The sequence below is a fragment of the Chrysemys picta genome, chromosome 10 (assembly GCF_011386835.1).
Source record: "Chrysemys picta bellii isolate R12L10 chromosome 10, ASM1138683v2, whole genome shotgun sequence".
NCBI classification, from domain to species: Eukaryota; Metazoa; Chordata; order Testudines; family Emydidae; genus Chrysemys; species Chrysemys picta.
Genome location: NC_088800.1, coordinates 78,598,400 through 78,624,378, shown reverse-complemented (window position 1 = coordinate 78,624,378; position 25,979 = coordinate 78,598,400). Strand labels below are relative to the sequence as shown.

The 25,979-nt window shown below is 42.3% G+C and overlaps 1 protein-coding gene across 3 annotated transcripts in view; it reads right to left on the bottom strand.

Annotated features, from left to right (window-relative positions):
* SDK1 (sidekick cell adhesion molecule 1) overlaps positions 1–25,979 on the bottom strand; it is a 672,364-nt gene that overhangs the window by 68,728 nt on the left and 577,657 nt on the right. For all 3 annotated transcript variants that reach the window (XM_065560139.1, XM_042853129.2, XM_065560140.1), the window contains 5 exons: positions 18,288–18,482; positions 13,810–14,011; positions 9,186–9,289; positions 7,956–8,026; positions 738–873 (listed from right to left, as the gene is read on the bottom strand). In XM_065560139.1, the coding sequence (XP_065416211.1) occupies positions 738–873; positions 7,956–8,026; positions 9,186–9,289; positions 13,810–14,011; positions 18,288–18,482 (708 nt within the window). The remainder of the gene's footprint in view (positions 1–737; positions 874–7,955; positions 8,027–9,185; positions 9,290–13,809; positions 14,012–18,287; positions 18,483–25,979) is intronic.

Below are 25,979 nucleotides of genomic sequence, written 5' to 3'. Positions count from 1 at the left end.
CAATCATGGCAGAACCTTATCCGTCATGATGACATCTTATTGCTAGTCCACATCTCTCAAGCTACTGAGCCATCACGTGGTCCTCCTCTCCCACCTGGTTCTTATGGCCTTATTCTTCCCCCCCCTACTTTCCTTCTTCTGTTTAAATCTCCTCTTCATTTTTCTCTTACTCTTCTCCTTCTCACTATTCTTTCCATCAATAAAATGTTTGCTGACTATTATTAACCGATACGCCAATGAGACTCTTGCTTTTTATTTATTTTATTTCCTTTCCATTTCTTCCCTAAATAACGACAAACACTTAGAAACTTTAAATATTCACATCAGCTGTTTTGGTCATACTGGAAAGAAAGAAAAAAAACACCTTTTATTGAAATAATACATTTTCCAAAAACGCATCTGCTACCTTTTGTGTATGAAGCCAGAACATAGTGTACCACAGTAACCACCAGATGGAAATAGGAGAAAGCAGGAAATCAGAGTATGCATGGAGGGAGGAGAAACAAAGAGGGAGAGAGAATGCCACTTCAAGCATGCTGGCATGGACTGGAGAGTGCCATTAAATATAATGCAGTTTAGACCATAGTTAATAGCATCTCTGAGCATCTCTGTCCTATGTACTTAAGTGTTAAATAATTTAGCACCTGTGGCACATCCTTTCCACTGAGTAATGAGGGGTGCGGGCTCTGATGGAATGGTGGATTATCAGCTTGTAATACAGCAGTGTGTCTACTCACGTGTAAGTTCAGCTCGTAAAGCTGAAGGGATTTTAATAGTCTTGGACTCTGTTCCAGGCCCAGTTTCATACTCCAGCTCCCGGTAATAAATCCGATACCCCAACAGCAAGCCATTCAGACTCTCAACCTTTGGTGGCTGCAAGAAATTCACATTAGGAATGTGCTTGGTAAGAAGTTCAATGCAACAAACATCAGACAGCTTAAGACATTGGTTTAGACAGTCTCATCCAGAGTCTGGGTTCTGTGCGACAGGGACTCAGACTTCTATGGTGAAAACAGATCCCTCAACAATACAAGAGCAAAACATTCGTGGAAGTTACAAAACAACATTTAAAGGCATCATTGTTATTTTAACTCAGAGACAATAGTTAAAAAATGCCCTGGATTTAGTAGTTCACGGCTTATTTGATTCACAAGAACATGAGCTTTCTACATCCTGAATGCACAAGATCTTGTGTGTGACAAATTGTCTGGACAAACCAGTGGCAAAAAACACAGATGTGGCTACATGTTGCCTGCCACAAAAACAGCAGAAAAGGAAGCCAATTTTTCAGACATTTAGCAGCAGAAGAGGAATTCAAATTTTTGCAACAGCGTTATTATTAAACAGCGATTCTCTCCTGGCTGTTCTCCTTGAGGACAGCTTCTGGATTCAGCATGGTTGGAGATGAGGAGTAGGTGATGAGAAGCAGAATAAGGATCAGTAGTTTTAACTAATTAGGTGAAAAACAGGTATTTTGGTAATAGCCCTACTTCCATATGAGGTACTGCTGCTCATTGACATTTGGCTAGTGCAGAACACACATCCCTCAAGCCACATGTGCCTGTCTATAACAAAGAAACACACAAGTCATGAGAATAACTGCAATTTAGGAAGTGAAGGATGGTTACGGTCTCTCCCTTTTTGTGCCATGAGTATAAGTCTCACCTACAACACTCCTTAGAATATCAGGGATGGAAGAGACCTCAAAGCAGAACTAATCCCCAGACAGATTTTTACCCCAGATCCCTAAATGGTCCCTTCAAGGATTGAACTCACAACCCTTGGTTTAGCAGGCCAATGCTTAAACCACTGAGCTATCCCTTCCCCTTTAGACTGTCTTTCTTTTCCCCCAAGGAGTCTTGCACATAATAAATTGGGACCCCCCAGGATTCTGCTCGTTCCACTCACTCCTGCTTCAAAGAATCTTCTTTCTGGTTGAGGAGGAGTGAATAGAGTCCAACATTGCTGTTCTCACATCAGCAAGGTACCCCCTTTGGATACTGGGCTATGTTGAAGAACAAGAAATTTAACTTGAGAACTAAATATGGATCTCTAGCATAACAGTTCGGAGCTACATAGTAATTATGTAGGGCCACCAGCCTGGCCATCCATACACTTGTTATTTCTCTAGAACATACGCTGCCACTCAATAGGACTTATATCTCAGCAGTGGAATGCTACTGCAGTCCCGCAGGTCCTTCTCCAACTAGAGATAAAAAAGCCTAAGAAATCCATTATACTGAGAGGAGAGTTTTTATCTGAGTGACTTACTTAGATATAGACAGGGATATGGGAGTCATGATGGTTTGCAAAAAAAGTGTTTTTTTTTCAGGAGCTCACTGTAGTTTTAATGTGGCAGAGAAGAAAAGTGACCTTGAGCCATTATTTTCTAAAGATCCATGCTCTCAAATTTAAGCAGCAAGGAACTGAAAGGGTAAATGATAATGCCTGTAGCTATAATGATCTTGCTTTTAAATTCCAGAAAGATCTCCATGTACTTTGGAAACTTTACAGAAATAACTTTGTCCATCACTGTAACTACTGGGGTGAAATGCAGTGACAATACCAGGTAACACCCTGTGTAATTTTAAAGAAGAAAGTGAAAACCAATAATTCAACCATTTAAAACAGGGAAAGAGGCAAGTACTGGAAAATTTAAAGAAGAATTTGGTAACAGTCTAGCATACTGCTATGAAAAAAAAAAAAAAAAAAAAAAAAAGAACATAACACCCCCGGCTCCATACCATCACCAACAAAAAGACACCCACCAGAACTGACTGTACTACAGAAAAATAATGCCTCTGCATTAGGGCAAAAAATATTTTGGGGGGGTTGGTGCATAACCTAAGGCTGAGGGAAAAGGGAATTGCTTACCTGTGCAGTAACAGACGTTCTTCGAGATGTGCAGTCCATAAACATATTCCACAGCTAGTGATTGCACCACACCAGTGTGCATGTGTTGAAGAACTTTCTAGTTAGCAGTGCCGGGAGGGGCAGCACATGCATCCTTCATTTCCTCAGGGGCCTGCGTGAGAGTATAAGGGGTGGACCTGCTCCCCCACCTCAGTTCTTCCACGGCTTTCAGAGCCCCTAGCCTGTGGAGTCTGCAGTAGCACGAGGGGAGAGTGGGCCATGGAATATGTATATGGACTACATATCTTGAAGAAGATCCATTACTGTAGAGATAAGTAATAGTAAGTAATAGATAAGGAATCCTTTTCTGTATCGAGTGATAGTCCTCATCACATTCCACAGCTGGTGACTCGTAAGCAGTAGAACTTCCCGGAGGAAGGTACAAGGCATTCACACGTAGAGTGACTGCAGTAGCATCTTGCCAAACCTAGCATCATCCCTGGTCACTTGCACTTTGTGAACATGTGAAGAAAAGACCAACTTACTGCCCTGCGGATGTCTCTGAGGGGTATGCACAAGAAGTCACCAATGTAGCCGGTGCCCTTGTGCAATGTGCTAATTCTCTTCCAGGAAGAGGTGCCCCTGTCATCTATAACATGATCTGATGCACTTGGCTATCCATCTGGATAGATGGACACTACTTGTCTCCTAGCCCTCTCCCCATAAGCCACAAAGAGCCTGGGGAATTTGTGAGGGGTCTAGTCCTGTCAAAGTAGAATAGCAAGGCCCTTTCTTACATCCAACATATGCAGCTTCTTTTTAATTAGTGAGAAGTGTCATAAAGCACTTCAAAAAAACATGAAAGACTTTGTTTATGGACAAATACTTTACTGAAAGGTTTCAGAGTAGCAGCCGTGTTAGTCTGTATCCGCAAAAAGAAGAACAGGAGGACTTGTGGCACCTTAGAGACTAACAAATTTATTAGAGCATAAGCTTTCGTGGACTACAGCCCACTTCTTCGGATGCATATAGAATGGAACATATATTGAGGAGATATATATACACACATACAGAGAGCATAAACAGGTGGGAGTTGTCTTACCACCTCTGAGAGGCCAATTTGTACTGGGCTAGCTTGATTATCACTTCAAAAGATTTTTTTCTCTTAATTAATTGGCCTCTCAGAGGTGGTAAGACAACTCCCACCTGTTTATGCTCTCTGTATGTGTGTATATATATCTCCTCAATATATGTTCCATTCTATATGCATCCGAAGAAGTGGGCTGTAGTCCACGAAAGCTTATGCTCTAATAAATTTGTTAGTCTCTAAGGTGCCACAAGTCCTCCTGTTCTTCTTTTTGCAAATACTTTACTGTACCATTTCCTATATGATGTAAAAAAAAAAGGTAAACACTATTGAACAAGAGTATATGAGGGACACTAATGCTCCATGTTATGTTATACATCTAATTAAAGGATATTTCTTTAATTCCACATGAATCTGTTGACAATCAACTTGTATTTATACTTTCATGTTTTCCCCAGTCCTTTCCTCCTTCAAATCTAGCACAAATACTCAGAAGATAAATGGCCCAGGATGTTTTTCTCTCTTTGCCATGAAAATGATGATTTTTCCTTGAAAAGGGTACTTTGCTGAAAGGTCAGGTCTTTCACTCCTATCTGTCTTTCATGGGTAAACCTCTGCTTTTGATGTAATGGATTATTTAGGATTTTTATCTATCTGGAGAAAGGCCCAAGGGATCTGCTGAGGTAGGTAAAGTGATTATGAGTGGCTGCCTGGATGGAGTGCAGCAGTAATAAGAACAATTTGTTTACATCATGTGAGTTACAGAAACTCTTGTGTCTGAAATGGAAGTAAAGTGATACACAATCTTGAAGTTAACAGTAACATCATCTAGAATTTTTAAAACCAATCTTAGAATATTATTATAATAGGCTTTGATGGAAAGCACTTGTTTTCTACTAGTTACATTTAAAAATAATGGACTGACTGGACCAAAGAAATGCAGTTGATCTAATCTACCTGGATTTCAGTAAGGCATTTGATATAATTCCACATGGGAAATTATTAGTTAAATTGGAGAAGATGGGAATTAATATGAGAATTGAAAGGTGGATAAGGAACTGGTTAAAGGGGAGACTACAATGGCTCATACTGAAAGGCTGGAGGGAGGTTACTAGTGGAGTTCCTCAAGGATCGGTCTTGGGACCAATCTTATTTAACAGTTTTATTTCTGACCTTGATACAAAAAGTGAGTGTGCGCTAATTAAAATTTGCAGATGACTCAAAGTTTGGAGGTATTGCCAATATGGAGGAGGATCAGATTATCATACAAGAAGATCTGGATGACCTTGTAAACTGGAGTAATAGAAATGGGATGAAAATTAATAGTGCAAAGTGCAAGGTTATGTATTTAGGGACTAACAACAAAAATTTTTGCTATAAACTAGGGACTTATCAGTTGGAAGCAACAGAGGAGGAGAAAGACCTAGGTGCCTTAGTTGCTCACAGGATGACTATGAGCCATCAATGTGATGTGGCTGTGAAAAAGGCTAATGCAGTTCTAGGATGCATCAGGAGAGATATTTCCAGTAGAGACAGGAAAGTGTTATTATACAAGGCACTGGTGAGACCTCATCTGGAATACTGTGTGCAATTCTGGTCTCCCATGTCTAAAAAAGATGAATTCAAACTGGAACAGGTGCAGAGAAGGGCTAGTAGGATAATCCAAGGAATGGAAAACCTACCTTATGAGAGGAGAGACAAAGTGCTTGGCTTGTTTAGCCTAACCAAGAGAAGGCTCTGGGGGATATGATTGCTCTCCATAAATATATCAGAGTGATAAATACCAGGGAGGGAGAGGACTTATTTAACTTAGGTGCCAATGTGGACGCAAGAACAAATGGATAAATAGGCCAACAAGTTTAGGCTTGAAATTCGGTAAAGGTTTCTAACCATCAGAGGAGTGAAGTTCTGGAACAGCCTTCCAAGGGGAGCAGTGAGGGCAAAAAACCTAACTGGCTTCAAGACTGAACTTGATAAATTTATGGAAGGGAGGGTATGATGGGACTGCCTACGATGGTATGTGGCCCATTAGTGACTGCTAGCAGCAAAAATACCTAATGGCCAGAGATGGGACACTAGATGGGGAGAGCTCTGAGTTACTACAGAGAATTCTTTCTGAGGTATCTGCTTGGAGGGTCTTGTGCACATGCTCAGGGAGTAACCAACTGCCATATTTGGGGTCGGGAAGGAATTTTCCACAGGGTCAGATTGGCAGAGACACTGGGTGGTTTTCACCTTCCTCTGCAGCATAGGGCACAGGTCACTTGCAGGTTTAAACTAATCTAAATGGTGAATTTGCTGTAACTTGAAGTCTTTAAACCATGATTTGAGGACATCAGTAACTCAGCCAAAGGTTAGGGGTCTATTACAGGAGTGGGTGGGTGAGGTTCTGTGGCGTGCAGGAGGTCAGACCAGATGATCACACTGGTCCCTTTTGACCTTAAAGTCTATAAGTGGATTCAAAGAGAGATGGTGCATTTGGATTTTATTTTGTGAGTTATTAACAACATACAAAGTTAAAAATTCAGGTTTGCTTGGAACTCGACAGTCTTCCTTCCCCTCCTCCCATTTAGACTGGCTGGTGTTTTCAGTTTTACATTATTCTTTAACACTGATGCAGAATGCCCTGTTAGTTGTAGGCTACTGTGGGATTTGAGATTTGTATTTATTTGAAAAATAAAGTACGGCTGAATTACTGTGATCCCATATAAGACATGTCGTAATGACAAGTAATTGCCTGCAACTCCCTTGACGTGGCCTGGCACAACTATCCCATTTCATTTTCATGAAGTATAAAAGATCCAGTTACCTAAACAACCACCTATTTCACATTAATTACCCCCCAATAATCAGTCAATTGGACAATTTTTTTTTATTGTACACTACATTTCACATTCCCTGTTTGTCCTTGCAAAGGACTACATTGATTTGGAGGTGGGGCAATTGATTAATACCTATACTAGCTCCATTGGTAAAGTTGTTCAATACGTCTTCCATTTGTCAACATGCAGTAAAAGTGAGAGAGTTACAAAGTGCGTTGCTGCATGAACATGTGCTCACTACTCTTTTGAATAGCCAGACATACCTTCTAAGTACTGTTGCATGGCAATAAACAGGCCCTCATATATAAAAGAAAATTCTTCCACCATGCAGGAAGCCTGGACTACACTGTAAACTGTATGTTTTCCGCTAGAATGCAACCTGTCAAAGATGCACTTCTTATTTGGGCAGAAGTCTATCTTAGGCATAGGGTGGGACAGAATTTCTGGCACAGGTCACAGATCCAATGGGTTAACCCATTGGGTTTTCTGTATTAATGCTCACTAGCAAGAGGAAGTCTCGAGTAATAGCACACAAAGAGTTCCAGGAAATCTAAGTAGCCCCAGGCCAGACTGAAAAAAATAGGAATAGAAACTGAAAATGCATATATTTCTAAAGCAGATATGGCATGGTTACTCTCAGCATCCATTATTCTGGAGAAACTTTCTTTTTGAGGTCTAAAGAATGGAAGAGCCCAAGTGTACATGGAATTCCTTGGAGATCCGAATGTTGTCTTAGACACAGCACATTTGCCTGTTTTATCAACTGAAGGAGATTATATGCAATCTGAACTGAATGAGATTTTTGTTCCCTGATCCTTACCAACTCTGACAATGACTCTGCTGTGTATTGTACAGGCAAACTGTGATACCTAGTAATATCAGCAAGATGACAGTACTACTTGTAAGAGAAACATTCTCAGGCATCTGTAGAAACCCCTTTATGTCTCCTGTCTCCCTCAAGGTGCATAACTACCCAGTCCCCCTTAGACTAAAAGCCAGGAACCAGAAATTTACATCTTTCATCATAACATATAACTGGATCAGCAGCAGGGAACTAGGCTGCAGTCTTTCTAGTGTGCTTTAATACTCACTTTGCAGAGTAGTTATTCACTGCATTGTGCCATTAGGCGAACAAGGTTCATCAATCTTAGGTCACTGTAGAAATGTTTTAGTAATTTTTGTATTTTACCTACCTGCCACTGAACGAGGACAGAGGAGGTAGTGTGGGGAGTTACTGACACAGAACGTGGAGGTTCACCTGGAACTAAACAAAATCCAAAACACAATAAAAGGTTATAATACTGTGGCAAAACACAGAAAACTTACTCCATCAACCCCTCCTTCCTTCACTACTGATCTTTCTGTCCCAGCTTCAGTGTTATGTTGCTCAATGGAAAGAGAGTGGACAAGAGTACTCCTATGCATGGTCAGTTACCTACCATACTTCCCCTCTGTCTAGGCCAGTGGTTCTCAAACTAGGGCCGCCGCTTGTTCAGGGAAAGCCCCTGGTGGGCCGGTTTGTTTACTGGCTGTGGTTCGCCGCTCCAGGCCGATGGGGACTGTGGGAAGGGCGCGGGTCGAGGGATGTGCTGGCCACCCTTCCTGCAGCCCCCATTGGCCTGGAGTGGCCGACCACGGCCAGTGGGAGCCGCGATCAGCCAAACCCGCGGACGTGGCAGGTAAACAAACTGGCCTAGCCTGCCAGGGGCTTTCCCTGAACAAGCGGCGGCCCTAGTTTGAGAACCACTGGTCTAGGCTACCTCTCTTAACACCCAGTATGTATCAGCTCAGAAATAAAGAAGGAAAAGCTTATCAGGTGCTCACAGCTCTCCACAGTGTAATGCACTAGGTTTGCTCGGCAGAATAAACTATTACAGTTTGCTAAGGAGGTGAGAATTTTTGCAGTTTTTACCCATTTGATTGTAAGGAGGCCAAACTGTTCTGGATTCCCTGTAACTAAACTCAAAGTAAATTAAACACACCTCAGCCATTTGGATGGACTGCAGCCTAATGTGGATCATGAGTGAAAACAATTGAAGACATTTCTTCAAACATAGGCACAGCTCCACATTTATTTTTAATGATCCCTTGTAAATTATTCAATTTCTGCAAAGATAATGGTTGGCACAGAGTTTGGAAACCAATGAAACAGAGTTTAATTCCATTTGGAGACTCTTGAAAACTTGGTTCATTTTCAGAGGGCACACCAGGACACTTAAAGCTGCCTGTTATTAATTCAGCTCTTTACCACCCATATCAATTGTTTGTGAACAGAACTGTTTTTAACTGGGTGGGTACCACAGTCTAAGGCACACAATGGAATTAAATCCACTGGAAAGTGTGTTCTAGAGGTTATAGCGAGCTCTACCCACGCCCCATCTCATGCCAAGGGCAGGATCATATTCCCTCTCCATCTCTCTTACCATCCTGCAGAGTAGTGACTGCTTCTGTCTCAGCACTGAAGTCACTATCTCCAATATCATTGGTTGCTTTCAGACGCAGCTTATAAGAGGTAAATGGGTTCAGCCTGTAAAACATAATAATGAGGATGAGGGACAAATTCTCTTCACAAGCTGTCTGAGACCAAACTTCTTACAAAGAACCTGCCCAAAGGCAAATTAAATTATTAGAATAGTTCATCTCCTTTTAAGACTCCTCCCTTTCTATCTGGCCTTGTCCTTCCTAGTAGCACTGGATTTGCTCAAACTCTCCACTGTTGTCATCAGCTTCTCAAATATCGACTGGACAGAGTTCTTAAAGACAGGCATTTTGTGCTCTTGATGATCTACAGAATAGTCATAGCTATGATTCACAGATAGATCTATGGTAGCTTTTGGTTCTGGAAAAGGGCACGTCTTATTAATAATAATAGAATTCAGCATGTATATTAGTGTTTCAGAGCTTCAGAGCACTGTTCATATTTTATGTAATATATCCTCACAACACACCTGTGGAGCAGCTAAAGACTATCATCTTCATTTTACAGATAGGGAAACTAAGCTAAAGAGAGGTTAGATGATTTCCCCAGGGCCACCCAGTGAGTCAACAGCACAGCAGGCATTAACTCTGAGGCCACCAGTCTCCCAGTTAATCCTCTAGATCATGCTGCAAGATTGGCATGTTTCATTCCTATTCAATTTCAAGCTAATGCTATTCCCTGAAATATTTGGTATAGACAGTGACTGCAGATTCTCTACAGTTCTTCTGTATATGCATGGCTTTAAGATATGCAACTTTCAACTGATATAACCTTTGCAAAGCTTCTTCTAGCTTTTCTTTTGACTCACCTTCAAAAGCTTCAATTTCCAGGCTACAAGTTATGGGGAGTTTAGTTAATTAATTGGAAGTATCTGTCCACCAGCCAGCAGATGCAACTGTGACTACAGATCAAAAAAAACAATTGGGAAGGAATGTGTAAAGGGGTGAGCAGTCCCTCTGCACTCCTTTGCATCCCAGTGTGGTGTTGGAGGTGTGTCCCACCTTAATGTCCCGATTGGGCAGCAAAAGGTTTGCTTTATCGGCTCAGGGCAAGGAGAACCCAACACACATGAACAAAACAACATTTCCCTTTATAAAAAGGCTTCAGGATGGGAGCAATTACAACAAATTTCATAAGGTCCTCACCACTGGACCCTGATTCAGAGCTCCCAAAACTTGAAGTCCATAACACCAACCCTCTAAGTCTCGTAAGGCTGGTCTGCTGGAGCCTGAGCAAAAACCTCATGCCCCCTGCATGGCTTCTACTTTGCAGCTGAACCTCTTCTTCTTATTTATAAAGCCCAGCCCTAGGGCAGGGCCTCCTTGATTACCCTCTAGGCTGTCCCAGAGGCAGACCCCAGTCTTTCCATTAGAGGGGTAGCACATTCCTTCACAGGATGATTAACCATTGAGGGATGGGCAATAGTCTAGTGGCACACAGAATATTGCTTTTCTAGATTCCCCCAGGAAAATGCTTTTAGCGAGGTGGAGAAGAAATGTTTTCCTTAGTTCTACCCTATTAGAAAACTGACACTCTCCTTCAGCAACTTAAATAGTCTTTTTTGAAATACAGATCTTTGGTTTTCAATAATGATAATGTCAATTCCAAAATACATAGCTGGTCTCCTTGATTTTAGAGGCCTTGACTAGAAAGACACCGGGCATAATTCAGGCCTGATGTAACTCCACTGAGGACAATGCATCAGGTCTGCATTTGTCCTACAATTTTCAGGTTTTATTTTTCCTGCACAATTAGACAAAGGGTAGTAGCAATTTGTTTATGTCCCTGGGCACATGACTAATAAGTAAGTCTTCCTGCTATGCACCAGAAGCCACTGTTTGATATTTTTTTTAACAGGCAATACAAATCTACATCTTAACTTCTTGGACACCATATTCTCAGCATGCCAATGGCCTTTTAGATACAACCTTACTTACATTGGCAGATCAGTGGGGGACTAGGACTGCAATGTGAATAACTTCTCATAGGCTGTCAATGGCTTCAGTAGAACTTTAAAAGAACTTTAATTCCAGCATATCAGGTAGGTCTACACTTTGAGCTGTGAGTGTGATTCCCAGCTTGAGGAATCAGATTCACGCTAGAACTAGAATGCTAAAAATAGAACATTGGCACATCAGCATGAATGCCAGGAAGGGCTAGCTACCCCAACTGCATTAGAATATCAGGGTTGGAAGAGACCTCAGGAGGTCATCTAGTTCAACCCCCTGCTCAAAGCAGAGCCAATCCCCCAAAAGATCTTTGCCCCAGATCCCTAAATGGCCCCCTCAAGGATTGAACTCACAATCCTAGGTTTAACAGGCCAATGCTCAAACCACTGAGCTATCCCTCTCCACCCTACTTGTCCAACACACTAACCATGTACTCAGGGTAGCCAGCCCCTCCCACTGGTTGCGCTGCCACAGCTACATTCTATTTTTAGCCCACTAGCTCTGATCAAGCTAGTGCGAGTGTCTCCCCAGTGCTGAGACATGCCCACTATCTCTCAGGAGCTAATTAAGGCTGGATAACACAGTTTAAACACTAATGTAATCTATACATTTCAGTATGGAAAATACAGATAAAATGGCCCTAATTTCCTCTGAAAAAAGGTCAAGGGCTCCCACAGAAATAATCACATTGCATTGATGGGGTGAATTTTAACATAAGCCTCTATTGAAAGTTCTGTAATTATTTGTATTTTCCAGAGCACTGGAGTCAGAGGGCTGGAAAAGATGACCTACAAGGAGAAACATTATGTTAAGCTGACTGGTCTGTAGTTCCCCGGGTTGCCCTTATTCCCCTTTTTATAGATGGGCCCTATACTTGCCCTTTTCCAGTCCTCTGGAATCTCTCCCATCTTCCACGACAGCGATTATCTTCTAAAAGTCATGGAAGATGGGAGAGATTCCAGAGGACTGGAAAAGGGTTAATATAGTGCCCATCTATAAAAAAGGGAAATAAGGACAACCCAAGGAATTACAGAGCAGTCATCTTAACTTCAGTACCTGGAAAGATAATGGAGCAAATAGTTAAACAATCAATTTGCAAACACCTAGAAGATAATAAGATGATAAGTAACTGTCAGCATGGATTTGTCAAGAACAAATTGTATCAAAGCAACCCAATAGCTTTCTTTGACAGGGAACAAGACTTGTGGATGGGGGGAAGTGGTAGATGTGGTATATCTTGACTTTACTAAGTCTTTTAATACTGTCTCCTATGACCTTCTCATAAACAAACTAGGGAAATACAACCTAGATGAAGCTACTATAGGGTTCCCAGAGAGTAATTATCAATGGTTCACAGTCAAGCTGGAAGGGCATATTGTGGGGATCAGTTCTGGATCCAGTTCTGTTCAATATCTTCATCAATGATTTAGATAATGGCATAGAGAGTATAGTTATAAAATTTGCAGACGATACCAAGCTGGGAGGGGTTGCAAGTGCTTTGGGGGATAGGATTAAAATTCAAAACGATCTGGACAAACTGGAGAAATGGTCTGAAGTAAATAGGATGAAATTCAATAAGGACAAATGCAAAGTACTCCACTTAGGAAGGAACAGTCAGTTGCACACATACAAAATGGGAAATGACTGCCTAGGAAGGAGTACTGTGGGAAGGGATCTGGGGGTCATAGTGGATGACAAGCTACATATGAGTCAACAGTGTAACACTGTTGCAAAAAAGGCAAACATCATTGTGGGATGTATTAGCAGGAGTGCTAAGCAAGACACAAGAAGTAATTCTCCCGCTGTACTCCGCACTAATACAGCCTCAACTGAAGTATTATGTCCAGTTCTGCGCCACATTTCAGGAAAGATGTGGACAAATTGGAGAAAGTCCAGAGAAGAGCAACAAAAATGACTAGAGGTCTAGAAAACTTGACCTATGAGGAAAGATTGAAAAAATTGGGTTTGTTTAGTCTGGAGAAGAGAAGACTGAGAGGTGACGTGATAACACTTTTCAAGTTTATAAAAGGTTGTTGCAAGGATTAGGGTAACAAATTGTCCTCCTTAATCTCTGAGGATAGGACAAGAAGCAACGAGACTGAATTGCAGCAACAGCGGTTTAGGTTGGACATTAGGAAAAACTTCCTAAATATCAGGGTGGTTAAGCACTGGAATAAATTGCCCAGGAGATTGTGGAATCTGCATCATTGGAGATTTTTAAGAGCAGGTTAGACAAACACCTGCCAGGAATAGTCTACCTAATACTTAGTTCTGCCATGAATGCAGGAGACTGGACTAGATAAACTCTTGAGGTCTCTCTCAGTCCTACAATTCTATGATTCTATGGTCTAGTATACTAAACATTGGGGGAGGAGCCTAGAAATGGTTAACTCTGAATTAGATTTGAATCAACTCTGAATTAGATTTGTGGGACGTCCTTAGGCAAGTTACTAAACCTGTGTATCTCAGCTTTGCCACCTCTAAAACAGGGATAGTGACCATTACTTACCAGCCTCACAGAAGGGCTGCGAGGTTTCATTATCTAATGTTTGCTTAGTGCTTTGAAATGATAAAATATTTGGAATGGTATGTATTGTACACTCTGATGTTATGTAATACCTCTCAATAACACAGGACGTTGCCTCATGACTGATAGAAGAGGAATAGGTTTTCCATTCTCCATTTGGTAGCTCCCGCATTTGCACAGTGAAGTACCGTATTGGTGAAGATCCATCACTACCAGGAACCCATTGTAACTGCAGGCTCTGTGATGACACCTCAGACTGGGGTATCTTCAGCTCTCTGGGAGGCGCTGGCCGCTCTGCAATTAAGCAAACAATGGGTATTACTGTGGGAAGAAACTCAAGCTAGACAAACCTAGAGATGCTCATGGAACTTCCCAGATGCAATGCAACAGATTACTGAGCTGCTGCTTTTAAATTTGCTGCATGAAACAGTGAAGAAGACATTCTGTACCATATCTTACGTTTCAGTTGCAAAGAGGAGTGTTAGGAATGATCCTTGTCTCTCTAGGGAAAAAAAAAGACACCTCTGGTTGGCCATGCCCTCAAATAGCCAGATCTTGTAATCAATAAATTTTATATCTCTAGAGACCAGAGTACACCTTCACCCTCTACACACACCTCCTTGGACAAAGAGCTGCTCCCTTGCCCCAGCATACATAGGAGGAGGGTATGCGTCAGGGTGCGCTGGAGTGTGGTGGTCAAATTTCACTATGCCTGATCCCTCATGGGCCAGCAGCAGAAGTAGAGGAGGCCACATTGTTACTCTAACTTTCACTTGAGCCAGCTGGTCAAAGATCTAGAAACCACACCCATCTTCCTGTGGCTGCCGTTGTACACAATGTCAGAGCACAGCTTGGCGGAGTGGAGAATTGGAGCCTAAGTGCCTCATTCAGCTCACTGGTCAGTCCCTCCCCTCTTTCTTCCTTCACACTTATTGATCTTGAGCCTGCAGAGGCAAGACAGCTAGTCCCAGCGCAGATGGGGAACTCTCCAGAGCAATTAATGGTTAATATCTTTCATATGAGGTAAAGAATGGGAATGCAGGTGCTGCAAAAGCCAGTACCTAACAGTTTGAATATAGATCTCCTCTCCCTTGTCAGTGTATCTGCTCACCCCATTGATTTCAATAGAGAAACTCAATAGAGTGAGAAATAATTGTTTAATTGTTTATCATGAAGTTTATTGATTCTGATTAAAATGTGTGGCATGTAATAAAGCAGGAATTGATTGGAGACACCACAGTGACTTGCCTTCAAGAAGTGATATGATTCAACTTAATCAGCACTTGTTTCCATAAACACACACCTCTGACTGCATGATTCTCCTAGCTTTGTATGAAGAGCACTTCATTTCCTCTCCCCCACCCCAACTCAAAACATTTCCTTTATGGCTTGGCATTTCTCTGCAGCACGCTCTTGCTGACGCATGAATGCCAAAAGAATTGTAAGCTATTAGCCATACAGAGGCCGCAAGTGCCAGTAGTGTGCATCGCAGAGTTAAACGTAAAGGTCACTGTCTTGCACTGGCAGGACTAGACGGTTTCAGGGTTATTCTATTAGATGAAGTGAGTACCTGGTAAAGTATTGTGGGGCTTTAATACTCTCATTTGGTAAACTTTGACTAGCTTGCAATTTTGGGCAGATCACATCTTCTATCCAGTTTCCCATGACAGGGTTTTAGTCTGTTGTTAAAGTCTTGATGACCCATTAGCATCTTCTTTTTTGTCAAAAAAAATTCCCTGACTGTTAGTAGGAAACTATTCCTACAGAGGTCCCCCATTACCGGAGTTTAGCCACAAGCAAACTCAAAGGTTAGCTTTCCCACAGAAGTAACTAAGCCAGTTCACAAGACTCAACGAGGGTGACCAGATGTCCCGATTTTATAGGGGCATTCCTTATTTTTGGGTCTTTTTCTTGTATAGACTCCTATTGCCCCCCACCCCCGTCCCGATTTTTCACATTTGCTGTCAGGTCACCCCACTCAACAGAACTTTTTCACAGGCAGGGGCAAGAGTTTCTTGTTAAGTTTAACAATGGAGAATCTCAAGGCTCATCAGCTCCAGTCTAACCAGCAGGTGTCACTATCTGGAAGGGCATTATAGTAAAGTGTAAAGGATCAAGAAATACCATGCTGTCTAGCTATAACTATTGCCACGAAGCACCTTGTGATAATTAAGTCATAACAAGCACCATATATATAAAGTTTTAGACTTGGATTTTCATAGGAATCTTTGTAGCGGGGGTCTACCATGCCTTCGCTGCCTCCTGCTGGAGATGCCAGTGCCTGATGCCCCCCAGCTTAAGGAAAATCCAGTCAGGCTGGGCAATCAAAAAAGCCTTAGTCCTCCAGGGGCCTGAAAGGGCCAAGAGGAGACACTGGCCAATCGGGAGCTAGCAGTCCTGTTCAGAAGGCGTGCCTGCCTCACCTCTTGTAATGGGGGAGTGCTGGGACAGAAGAGGAGCTCCTAAATGTTAACCCAGAACCCCCGGGCCAGATCAGGGCCTTTGCTTAAAACACTGCAACAAAATAGATACCTTTTATGTTTACTTGTTAGTTGAAAGGTGCAGACAGCCAAATTTGGAGTTTGTTTATTGCTGAACCATTTCAAGCCTGATGCTGAGCTCACAGCATGGGCTGTTCTAATCCAGCTGGGCTACCACTAGCCTAAAGGAGTCAGGTGTCAAATCCTGACTGAGTTTCAATGAGACTTGGATGCCTATCTGTTTTAAACTCCTTTGAAACTTCCATCTTTGTTTGATATTAAGTGAATTTTATTAGTGGAGAAGTGAATATTCATTCATGAAAGCACACACTATAAAGACTTTCATATTCGTTTGTTTCCTAACGGAACAGCTGCACCTTATGCATTTCCTATCATCTTATTGATATGAGTGTCACCATTTTTCTTTTTCTCCCAGACACACAGACCAGACAGCTGGTCTCAACTTTATGGGATACATGCAGGGACACGTAGCCAGCTATTAGAGAGGGAAAGGTTTTGCTTTATATAATGACTCTCACATTCAAGATATCCCTACGGGCTTGATGATAATGGAGAACATTGTTATTGCAGTGAAAGTGGGAATTATGCAGTGAGCTATTATGTGCTCAGCAACAGCTAATGTGCAGCGTTGGAAATTAGAATGGCTATTTTTGAGAAAGAGAATGTTTCCCAGGACATTGGGGTTCTCGTCTACACTTTATTGGAAAGTTCCATGCATTTTTTAACCTTCCACTTGGGCAACAGCAGTTATGGGTGAGGAGATCTCAGGCTTATCAGTCTGGAAGATGGATGGGACTGTTAGCATGTGTATTTTAAAAAAATTTCTACAGGTATTTTCCTTCCCTGGGGACGGCATCTTGATGCGATAAGAAAACTTGTGTGTTCCACTGACCCTGAGAGCTATGGCAGTGGAAGTTTTAACTCCTGGTAGGGCCACCCAAGCTGGACAGGTCAAATGGTTGGGACCAGACAAAACCCTCCCGCCCCACTGGTCTTCCAGGTTGTGGGTGGAGCAATAGGCCAACAATGGTATGCTTGTAAAAAAGTTATAGAAACACAATAAAGTAGCCATTCCAGAAAATAGTGAGATACATAGGGATGGTGGAGCCTTGTTCATGCCCCTCACATCGATGGTACAGGAAGGATTCAGATTCAGGTTCAGATCTAGAACTTGTTGGACAATCATATTTTATGAACTGAGAAATAAAATGCAAAATCCCCTAGTGTTGCACAGGGTCATGTCAGAACTAGGCAAGAGCCAAAGTCTGCAAGCTTGACTACCAGTTGAACTACCAGGCTTGCTTATGTTGGGCTTTCTTGTTATTGCCTCCTCATGAAATATGGTTCTACTCTGAAAAGTGATTCTGTATAATTGGTATGTTGGAGTTCCATGCTTATTTTCTCTCAGGCCAATCAACTTTTCTTAGTTTACAAGTGAAAAAAAAAACGTTTTTCTGTCAGATCCTCAGACTAAATTGAGGATCTCTAAGGCAAGTGGGATTCTTTCCTGCTTATGTGAAAATACCAGTACCAAAAATTCTACAGATCAGATTCTGTCATCTCTTATTTTTTCTATAATATTTCTGAGGAACCCATCTCCTTGGTATTTAACTGGATTCAGTTACACCTGTGCAACCTCATTGTCACCAATGAGGTTCCACAGGTGTAAATTGACGGCAGAGGTGACTCTGGATTTGGAATATAGTTAATAATTTTGAGCCAGATTAAAATCTGGGGATGCCCTGGCAGTGTGCATTAGAGCCAAAGAATGGAATAACAGGGAAGTCCTTAGGTCAGAACTGAGGTACAGTGGCAGGGCAGCGTGGGGGAAGCCTGCACAGTATCTGCTCACAGCTGCCTCTCCTAATTAGTGCAATTAATCTTCTTTTTTTTCCTGAGACTGCTGCCTAAATGTTTTATTTAGAAGTTCAGCATAGACCTGAAAGAAAATATCTGACTGCAGGAGGGGGTTGTACATGGTCAACACACTGCTTGATGGGACAAGTTCAATCTCCAACAATCCATCACATTCATTGTACTGGTGAAGCCAAGATGACTACAGGCATTACCCCTTTTTTCTGTAGTGATTACTGTGGCTTCCAGAGGCTCTCCCCAGCCCTGTCTGGTCTTGGCAGATGTCCGGAAGATGTATGCAGACTCAGGGCTGAGATCGGTAGCTGTGAACTGTCTGACTGTTGAGCCAACTTCCACTGTGGTGAACTTGTTAGGGCTGCTGGTTGCCAGGCGGTATGCAATTTGATATCCTGAATTCATAGCAACAAAAGCAGAAGAGCGAAGAGAGGTTAGGGTTGTTTTTCAATCTTTTAGTGGGGGAAAAATGCCAAGACTATTAGTTCATCCTAATTACTTATTTATTTGAAGGCAAAACAAAGTAATTCAGCTTTATAACAACCCCTCCCCCAGCCAGATGCAGTACATTATCAGGGAAATTACACACGTTGTGATGAATGGAAGGGCCTTCTGAGTATTAATCCACCATGAAACTCGTTTCACTTTTCATCCTTCACCAGAATGGGATATGAAAACAGTTTAATCTTTCCTGAGCATATTGGTACACTGAGAGAATGCCACAGGAACCAATAGAGTCCACACAATTGACTTTGACAGGCCAAGTCATTTAACTGAAACTAATCTCCCCCTACTGTTCATCTCCCCCCCGACACATACACATTTACTGCAAAGGAGAGCATGCCGATTGAGAATTTTTTAAAACATGGGCATTCAGATCGCTTTGGTAGTGCAACTTTCCTATCTCACACACAGTTAATTCTCACATCTGTTTGGAGTTATCTTTTTTCATTTTTCCTGCCCACGTGTAGACCTAGAATTCATGCTGTAATTGATGCTACAAGCCTCTTTCTTTTAGTCACCTGGTGTTCCTGCTCTTCTCCTTCACTGCAGAAGATCAGGAGACTGTGGGGTCCTGCTTGAAAAATACCCCTTATGCTGAAAAGCTGATACCGCACTTCATCTGTTTAGTAGATTCTGCTCTGTCGACTCTAATCTCCTCTCAAGCCTTTCTGATGGTTATGAGTTTACAGTTTATCACACATTATTAATGATCCAACTGTGCAAACTAGTGTGTCCAGGATTCTCACACACCACAAACAACAACTGTCCCCCAAAGAGAGAATACCAAATGTTCAAACCCATTCTGGAAATGCTAGCAACTGCACCAGGTTCTCTTTCTCCTGGAGCTCATTGGCAACTTTTAGTCCAGCGGCTATGTTCCAAAATCAATTCATATTAGAACTTGTGTGGTGCTCCATTGTCCAAGTCAGAACTGTTAAATGCTTCATCAAGTTACATGAGAGAGGGTAATGGCCAAAAAAAACCCACAAAACAAAACAGCTGAACTCAGTCGTGACAGATTTCTGCCAAACCTTTGCTGATCTTCTGAACTACAAATAGAATTAGTGTGCCTTTCAGAGTGAATTCTGTATATGAGTATGTGTATTATCTTGTGAACCATAGAATTTACCTGGGATACAAATGGTGTTATATGTGTATGCAGACAGTGGTAATGATGGGGATGGTATGTCACAGGGTGATTGGCCCCAGTAAATGAAGTAGGTACAGCTCCCGGGTACGAGAGCAGGTGCTCCCATTTGGCCAATTAGGAGGGATGCTTGGATTAGTCAGGAGACCCAGAGAAGAGAGCAGACTGGTTCAGTTAGGAAAGGCAGGTGAGAGCTGCCAAAGACCAGTGGGACTGGAGGACGTCCTGGAAGGAAGCAGAAGGTATTTCCTGGGGAAAAGTTGAAGGCAAGGACAGCAGCAAGAGGGGTTTGCTGGCTGGCATCTCCAAGCCGGAGAGCGAGGACCAGAGAGGGCAGTGGCAGCGGAGCTTACCTGCTGACATCCCAGGCCTGGAAAGTTGAACTCAAGATAACTATGAGAGCGCTAGGGGGAGTGAAAGATGCTCCCAGCAGAGAGGCCATGGGGTTCCTGCTGGGAAGAGTGGGGCTACACTCCAGTTGGAAGGGCTGGACTGGCTGTCCTGGAACAAGGAAAAGAGAGGACCGACAATGTCCAGGCATGATTGTCTGTGGCATACCAGTCTGTGGTATGCGGGGCAGCTAGGGGCAAGATGTCTTGGGTTTTAAGGACTATATACACTGGGTGTGGGAAATAGACTATTAGGGATTTTTGGTGGGGATGATTTGAGCTATGTTTTGGTAATGGTAAAGTTGATGGACTAGAGGTTAAGTTTGCATGGAGTTATGGGGACTCTGAACGGGGAAACTGAGGCAAATGAGACTGTCTTGCCATGGCCTGCTGCAGGAGGGTGATCCAGGTGGGGCCACCCTATTCCATGTTGTTACTGATTGAATTTCTCTTCCTTGTATTTCCCTGTCTTTTTCTTTGGAGGCTATAAGGAAAGCTGTGGCAACTGTTAGCACTGGGAATCTGAATGCTGGTACTGTATGCTGCTGTGACCCAGAGTTTCAGACCCTGTGGCTACACAAGCACAAGGGTAGGAGACCAGTCTTCCTTGGTATTCAAATTAAAGCAGGTGAAAAACAGAGAGGGAGCCAATGGTCTGAGCCCATATAAGAATAATGACATATACAGATGATAGACTGGAAGACCAACATTTTCAAACCCGAGTGCATAAAGTTAGGCATCTAAATAACCAGCTTGCTTTTCAGATCACCTGTAGCTCCAATTGAAGTCACTAGGGGCTGTGAGTTTGCAGTACCTCTGTACATGTAGCCACTTATTTAGGTGCATAAACATGGATTTAGGTGCTTAATTTTGGGCACCCAAGTTTGAAACTTCTGGCTTTGGAAAATAAGTTGAATAGTAAGAGCTTGGGTAGTTTCTCAGAAACATTATAGGCCCAGCTGAGATAGCACAGATTAGAAACCTGAGCGTGTGGTTTAAAGTGCTGTTCTACTATGAACAGTGACTGTAATATGACACGGTGAAGCTCTACATGTACTGTCTCTTGTAACAGGGTTGGCCATCTCCTAAGCACCCTTTCATGGCCAGAGCTTGCTTTGCAACATCCTACCTCTGTTTCCCTCTCTTCAGGGTCCCTTAAGAACGACACATAGATTTCCCTCTGGGTTAACACCACCCCTGCCATGGGCGGGTTTAGTAGCAGAAACAGTTCTTTGCCTGGGGTGTCATTAACACAGTTTAATAACAGAAATAGTTCTTAACAGACCACAGGGTCCCAAAATAAAGACCATGACCCTACAAGTCTATACTTCGTGCGGGTGTCTTCTCTCACAGGCACAACTTGCTCTTCTGTCCCAGACTGTTCTCACAGCCCATTCTCCCAGCTCTTCCTAGCTGGAGCTTAGCCTTTGGGCAGCAGTATCTAGGACCCAGACTTTGAGACTTAAATGTCACCTGGGTTTTCCCACAGGTGCCTCCTGATGCCCGGGCTTCTCTCTGACACCCCCTTGATCTCAGGTCTCCCCTACAGAAGCCCTTCATACTCGCTGTAGTCTCTACAATTTCCTGATCTCTCCCCACTTCATTGCAACCTCCGGCTGCTTTTTATAGAGGAGTAATCACATAGATCTCTTCCAGGTGTTGGCTAGCACTCCTGTTACATTTCTCCGTGACTTCCCGATCAAATGTTTTCATTTGATGAGTATAAAGATGGTTTTCCAAGCTTATAGCCCTGAAATTCATCCTAAGATCTGAACATCGAGCTATGTACTTTCTGGCTGCTGCATCGCTAATAAAGAGGGTGCAATTAGGGCTCAGTTAACAAGTGTGTTGATGACCCATGAGCCAGAAGACAATCCATCTTGCTCTCCCAAAGCTATACTGGTCTGCAGTGTTAACAGGAAATTTAGACTAACATTTTCACAGTTGGGTGACTAAAACTAGGTACCTAAACAAAAAATGATTTGATTTTCATAGGTCCTGAGCACTCACAACTCCCAGTGATATCTCAGAGGTACCCAACTTTGAACTTTCCAGCCTTACATTTTTCGGGCAAGTATATGTAATCTATCCCTTTTGACCTTTAGTTCCGAGCCTCCCATCCGTCCTGCACTCATCACCATGGTATTTCAGCATCTTTAACACTAGAGTAGTCTGTCTTATTTAAAGTCCAGAGAAAGACAGATCAGTAGGAAGAAGAGGAAGGGATATGTTGTGATCGTTTTGTTTCTGTACATGTACAGAAAGCAGAACTGAGAGCACAGATACAGGTGACCAGAGTGGGGGAAACAGTAGAAAGAATGCATTGCGGAATTTATACAGTAGCAAGAGCTATGAAGAAAGAGGCAGATAAGAAGTACAACAAGAGAAGAAAAGAAGTAGTAGTAAAACAGCAAGACAAGGACCTAGAGGAAAAACATGGAATATTAAGAGAAAAGCAAACTCACTCTATCTAGTATCAGACGGGTAGCCGTGTTAGTCAGAATCTGTAAAAAGCAACAGAGGGTCCTGTGGCACCTTTAAGACTAACAGAAGTATTGGGAGCATAAGCTTTCGTGGGTAAGAACCTCGCTTCTTCAGATGCAAATAATGGAAATTTCCAGAGGCAGGTATAAATCAGTATGGAGATAACGAGGTTAGTTCAATCAGGGAAGTCTTTGTTTAATCCTGATTAAATGCATCTTTGGATAAATGCATCTTTGGTTTCTTGGGTCACTCCCTCCTATGTCAGGATTAAACAAAGACTGTGAATGGCTATCCAACTACAGAAGCAGTTTCTCCTCCCTTGGTGTTCACACCTCAACTGCTAACAGAGCACCTCACCCTCCCTGATTGAACTAACCTCGTTATCTCCATACTGATTTATACCTGCCTCTGGAAATTTCCATTATTTGCATCTGAAGAAGTGAGGTTCTTACCCACGAAAGCTTATGCTCCCAATACTTCTGTTAGTCTTAAAGGTGCCACAGGACCCTTTGTTGCTTTTCACTCTATCTAGTTGTTAAAGGGTAAGTATGTTAAAGGGCAAATTATTGTTAGGCACTTTCCTCCCTGTTCTAATCCCTCTGAGCTATAAAATAAAGTTATAAGTATTAGAAATGAATGCAAAGAAAAAAGTGTATTACAAAATGCCAAGACTAAATGATAGACAGATGTACAAATTAATCAAGGAAGTAGATTGACATACAGGAAATTATAATAACTGAGTTTTTAGAAAAACAAATTATTACTACTCTTAATGCTCGTTTAACTGTTAAGAAGATTAACATGTAGACTCACTTGTGTCTGACAGCTATGCAAACTCCTTCAGTGCAATCTGAAAAAATACAAGCTATCACCATTCTCTCCCACATTTGTTTTGCTGGCTGGCAATCTGGGAAAGCATTCCCCTTCTTGGTGGTTTCAAAAAGAGTTTATGAAACCAGAGACTCCAACCTTCTTCCCGCAGATGTTTCTTCAGAAGTCCAGTGTTCCTTCCCTTCAGTCCACCTACCACCCTGAGTGGAAGGCGTATATGCTACCACATCTAAAGCCCAACTCACTCTTGTTATCACTAAAGCACCTAAAAGATAGTTGGAATCTGCATCTTTGGTTTCTTGGGTCACTCTCTCCTATGTCATTCTTTGATGTTCCAGAGTACTCAGGAGACAGTCATGGAAGAGCAATTCTTGTCTTGTTTTTGAGTGACACAGAGACAATATCTGAAGCATGGAGGTCTAAACCATAGTCGAGCTTGGTTAAATTAAGCTGAAGTGAAATTAAAACGATAAAATTATTAGGTTGATGAATTTTAGCAACAAAAGGATGGAAGAATGCAGGAAGAGTTGGGTTAAATCAAACAAGGCAAATCAATAGAGGTAAATGGAAAGTGTTCAAAGTGAAATTAATACATGCCTCAGGGCATTAAGAAGCAATGGAGCAATAACTGCGAAAGGAGCTATAAAGGCTCCTGCGGATGAACAAGGAAGCTCAGAAAGGAACAAAAGATAAGAGATTTCCTGCAATATCTACACTGAAAATGCGGTAGTGCTTCAGTGAAGACACTATCTAGGTTGATGGGAGAACTTCTCCCATCCGTGTAGGTCATCCACTTCCCCACGAGATACTAGTTAGGTTGATCGGAGAATACCTAGGGAGAGGTGAATGAAAATTCCCCACATCCAGTTATGCAAAAGCCCCAGCCTTCTGAAGCTTTGCCCTGTGGAGAGAGTGATATGTGAGGCCAAGATCAACGGCTCAAGCTGTATAAAGGGAAGATTGAACTATTTCTGGTGGTTCTGGTTCTGAATCTGATTTTGTAATGAACTTGTAGCCCTGGAAAAAAACAGTTGTGGGTTTTGAAGGACTGACACCTACCACAGCCTGAGGTTGGAGGTGGGGTGACTTCTTGCAAGCTTTTTAGCATGTGTCTAGGTTCATTTTTGTTAACGTTTTCTCTGAATGCTTTAACCTTAAGAATAAATGTGCTTGCCTACAAAGAGCTGTGGTAATTTGTGACTGCAATTACAGCTGTTCATAGCCTCTGGAGAGACGCAAAGTGCAGATGCTGGTCTGTTTAGGTAGTCTGGCTTGCTGGAAATATCTCAGTGTAGGCAGGGAGCTGTGCAGCCTGGAGAAACCCCTCAGAAGGGAGAGGAACACAGGTCTCTACCCAAGAGAGGTGATGGCTGAGGAGCCAGGACCCTTGAGTAGGAATACAGCAGTTGCCCTGAAGCTGTGACTGTAACTTTAAGGTGTTTTAGCCTTTTCCTTACTCTTTTCCCACACAGAGCCTGATCCTAAACCCATTACCATCCCCGGGGAGCCTTGTCATTGACTTCAGTGGGCTTTGGATCAGGCCCCCAGTGCATAACAAAAAAGTAGATACATTCTTTAGGAATTTCTTTTTTTAAAAATGTGCTTACATTTGCATGAGTATCTTTTAAAATACTTTTTGCGTGTCTGCAATCAGTTTCATATGCCTGTGCTTTCTGAACTGAATAAAAGGCAACAGTTTAAACTGCCTGTTAAATGTTAGGTCACTGTAACACAACCACTTGATTCCCCAAAGCAAACAGGCAGGAGAATGACTACAGACAGTGAATACTAAAGCATCTTTCAAGCTCGTCACCATACAGAACCGACAGCACTGCTCACATGGCCGATAAACACTCACTAATTTGTCATAGAATTTAGGAAAAGCTCAATGATATTGAGAGGTTACAGCCTGCCTGGTGCAGAAGCCATCCAGATTGTTTATTTTACCACTTTTGCTATTTAAGGGCCCGGGTGCGTGCAAATGCAATACAGGATTAAAATGTGAATTTGCAAACATGGATTACATCCAATTTTTGTTCTAATTCTCAGACGAGTTCTTACACACAGTTTTGCAATAAGCTTCAGGTAAATGTTAGACACAAGGATACCATGAGGAATACTAACCAGGGACTGGAAGGGTGCCGAATGAGCTCTCATTTTCAGTGAACCGCTCACAGATATGAAGAGCACATATCCATAGTAATGCATCACTTTGTTTAAATGGTATGTAAAGGAACTGTGTCTCATGGCAAGTGGGTGGAATGCAGAAAAAGAGGAAGAGTAGGGGCCCAGGTGGTTACTTCAACACTCCCAAAAGAGGAGTTAGAAATATCTGCAGCTCTCCATAGTAAAATATTTAAACAAACAAGTGTTTTTCCCTCTAGGTGTCTGCCAGTGTTGCATGCTGCTAATCCCTCTCTGAAATGCTAGAACATGTTTTAATATGGATTACAAAAATGTTAGCTACAAAGGTGTTTGTATGCTCAGAGGGCCACACTAGCAGAGCAGAAACATTGATTCTAAGCCTTTGATTCTAA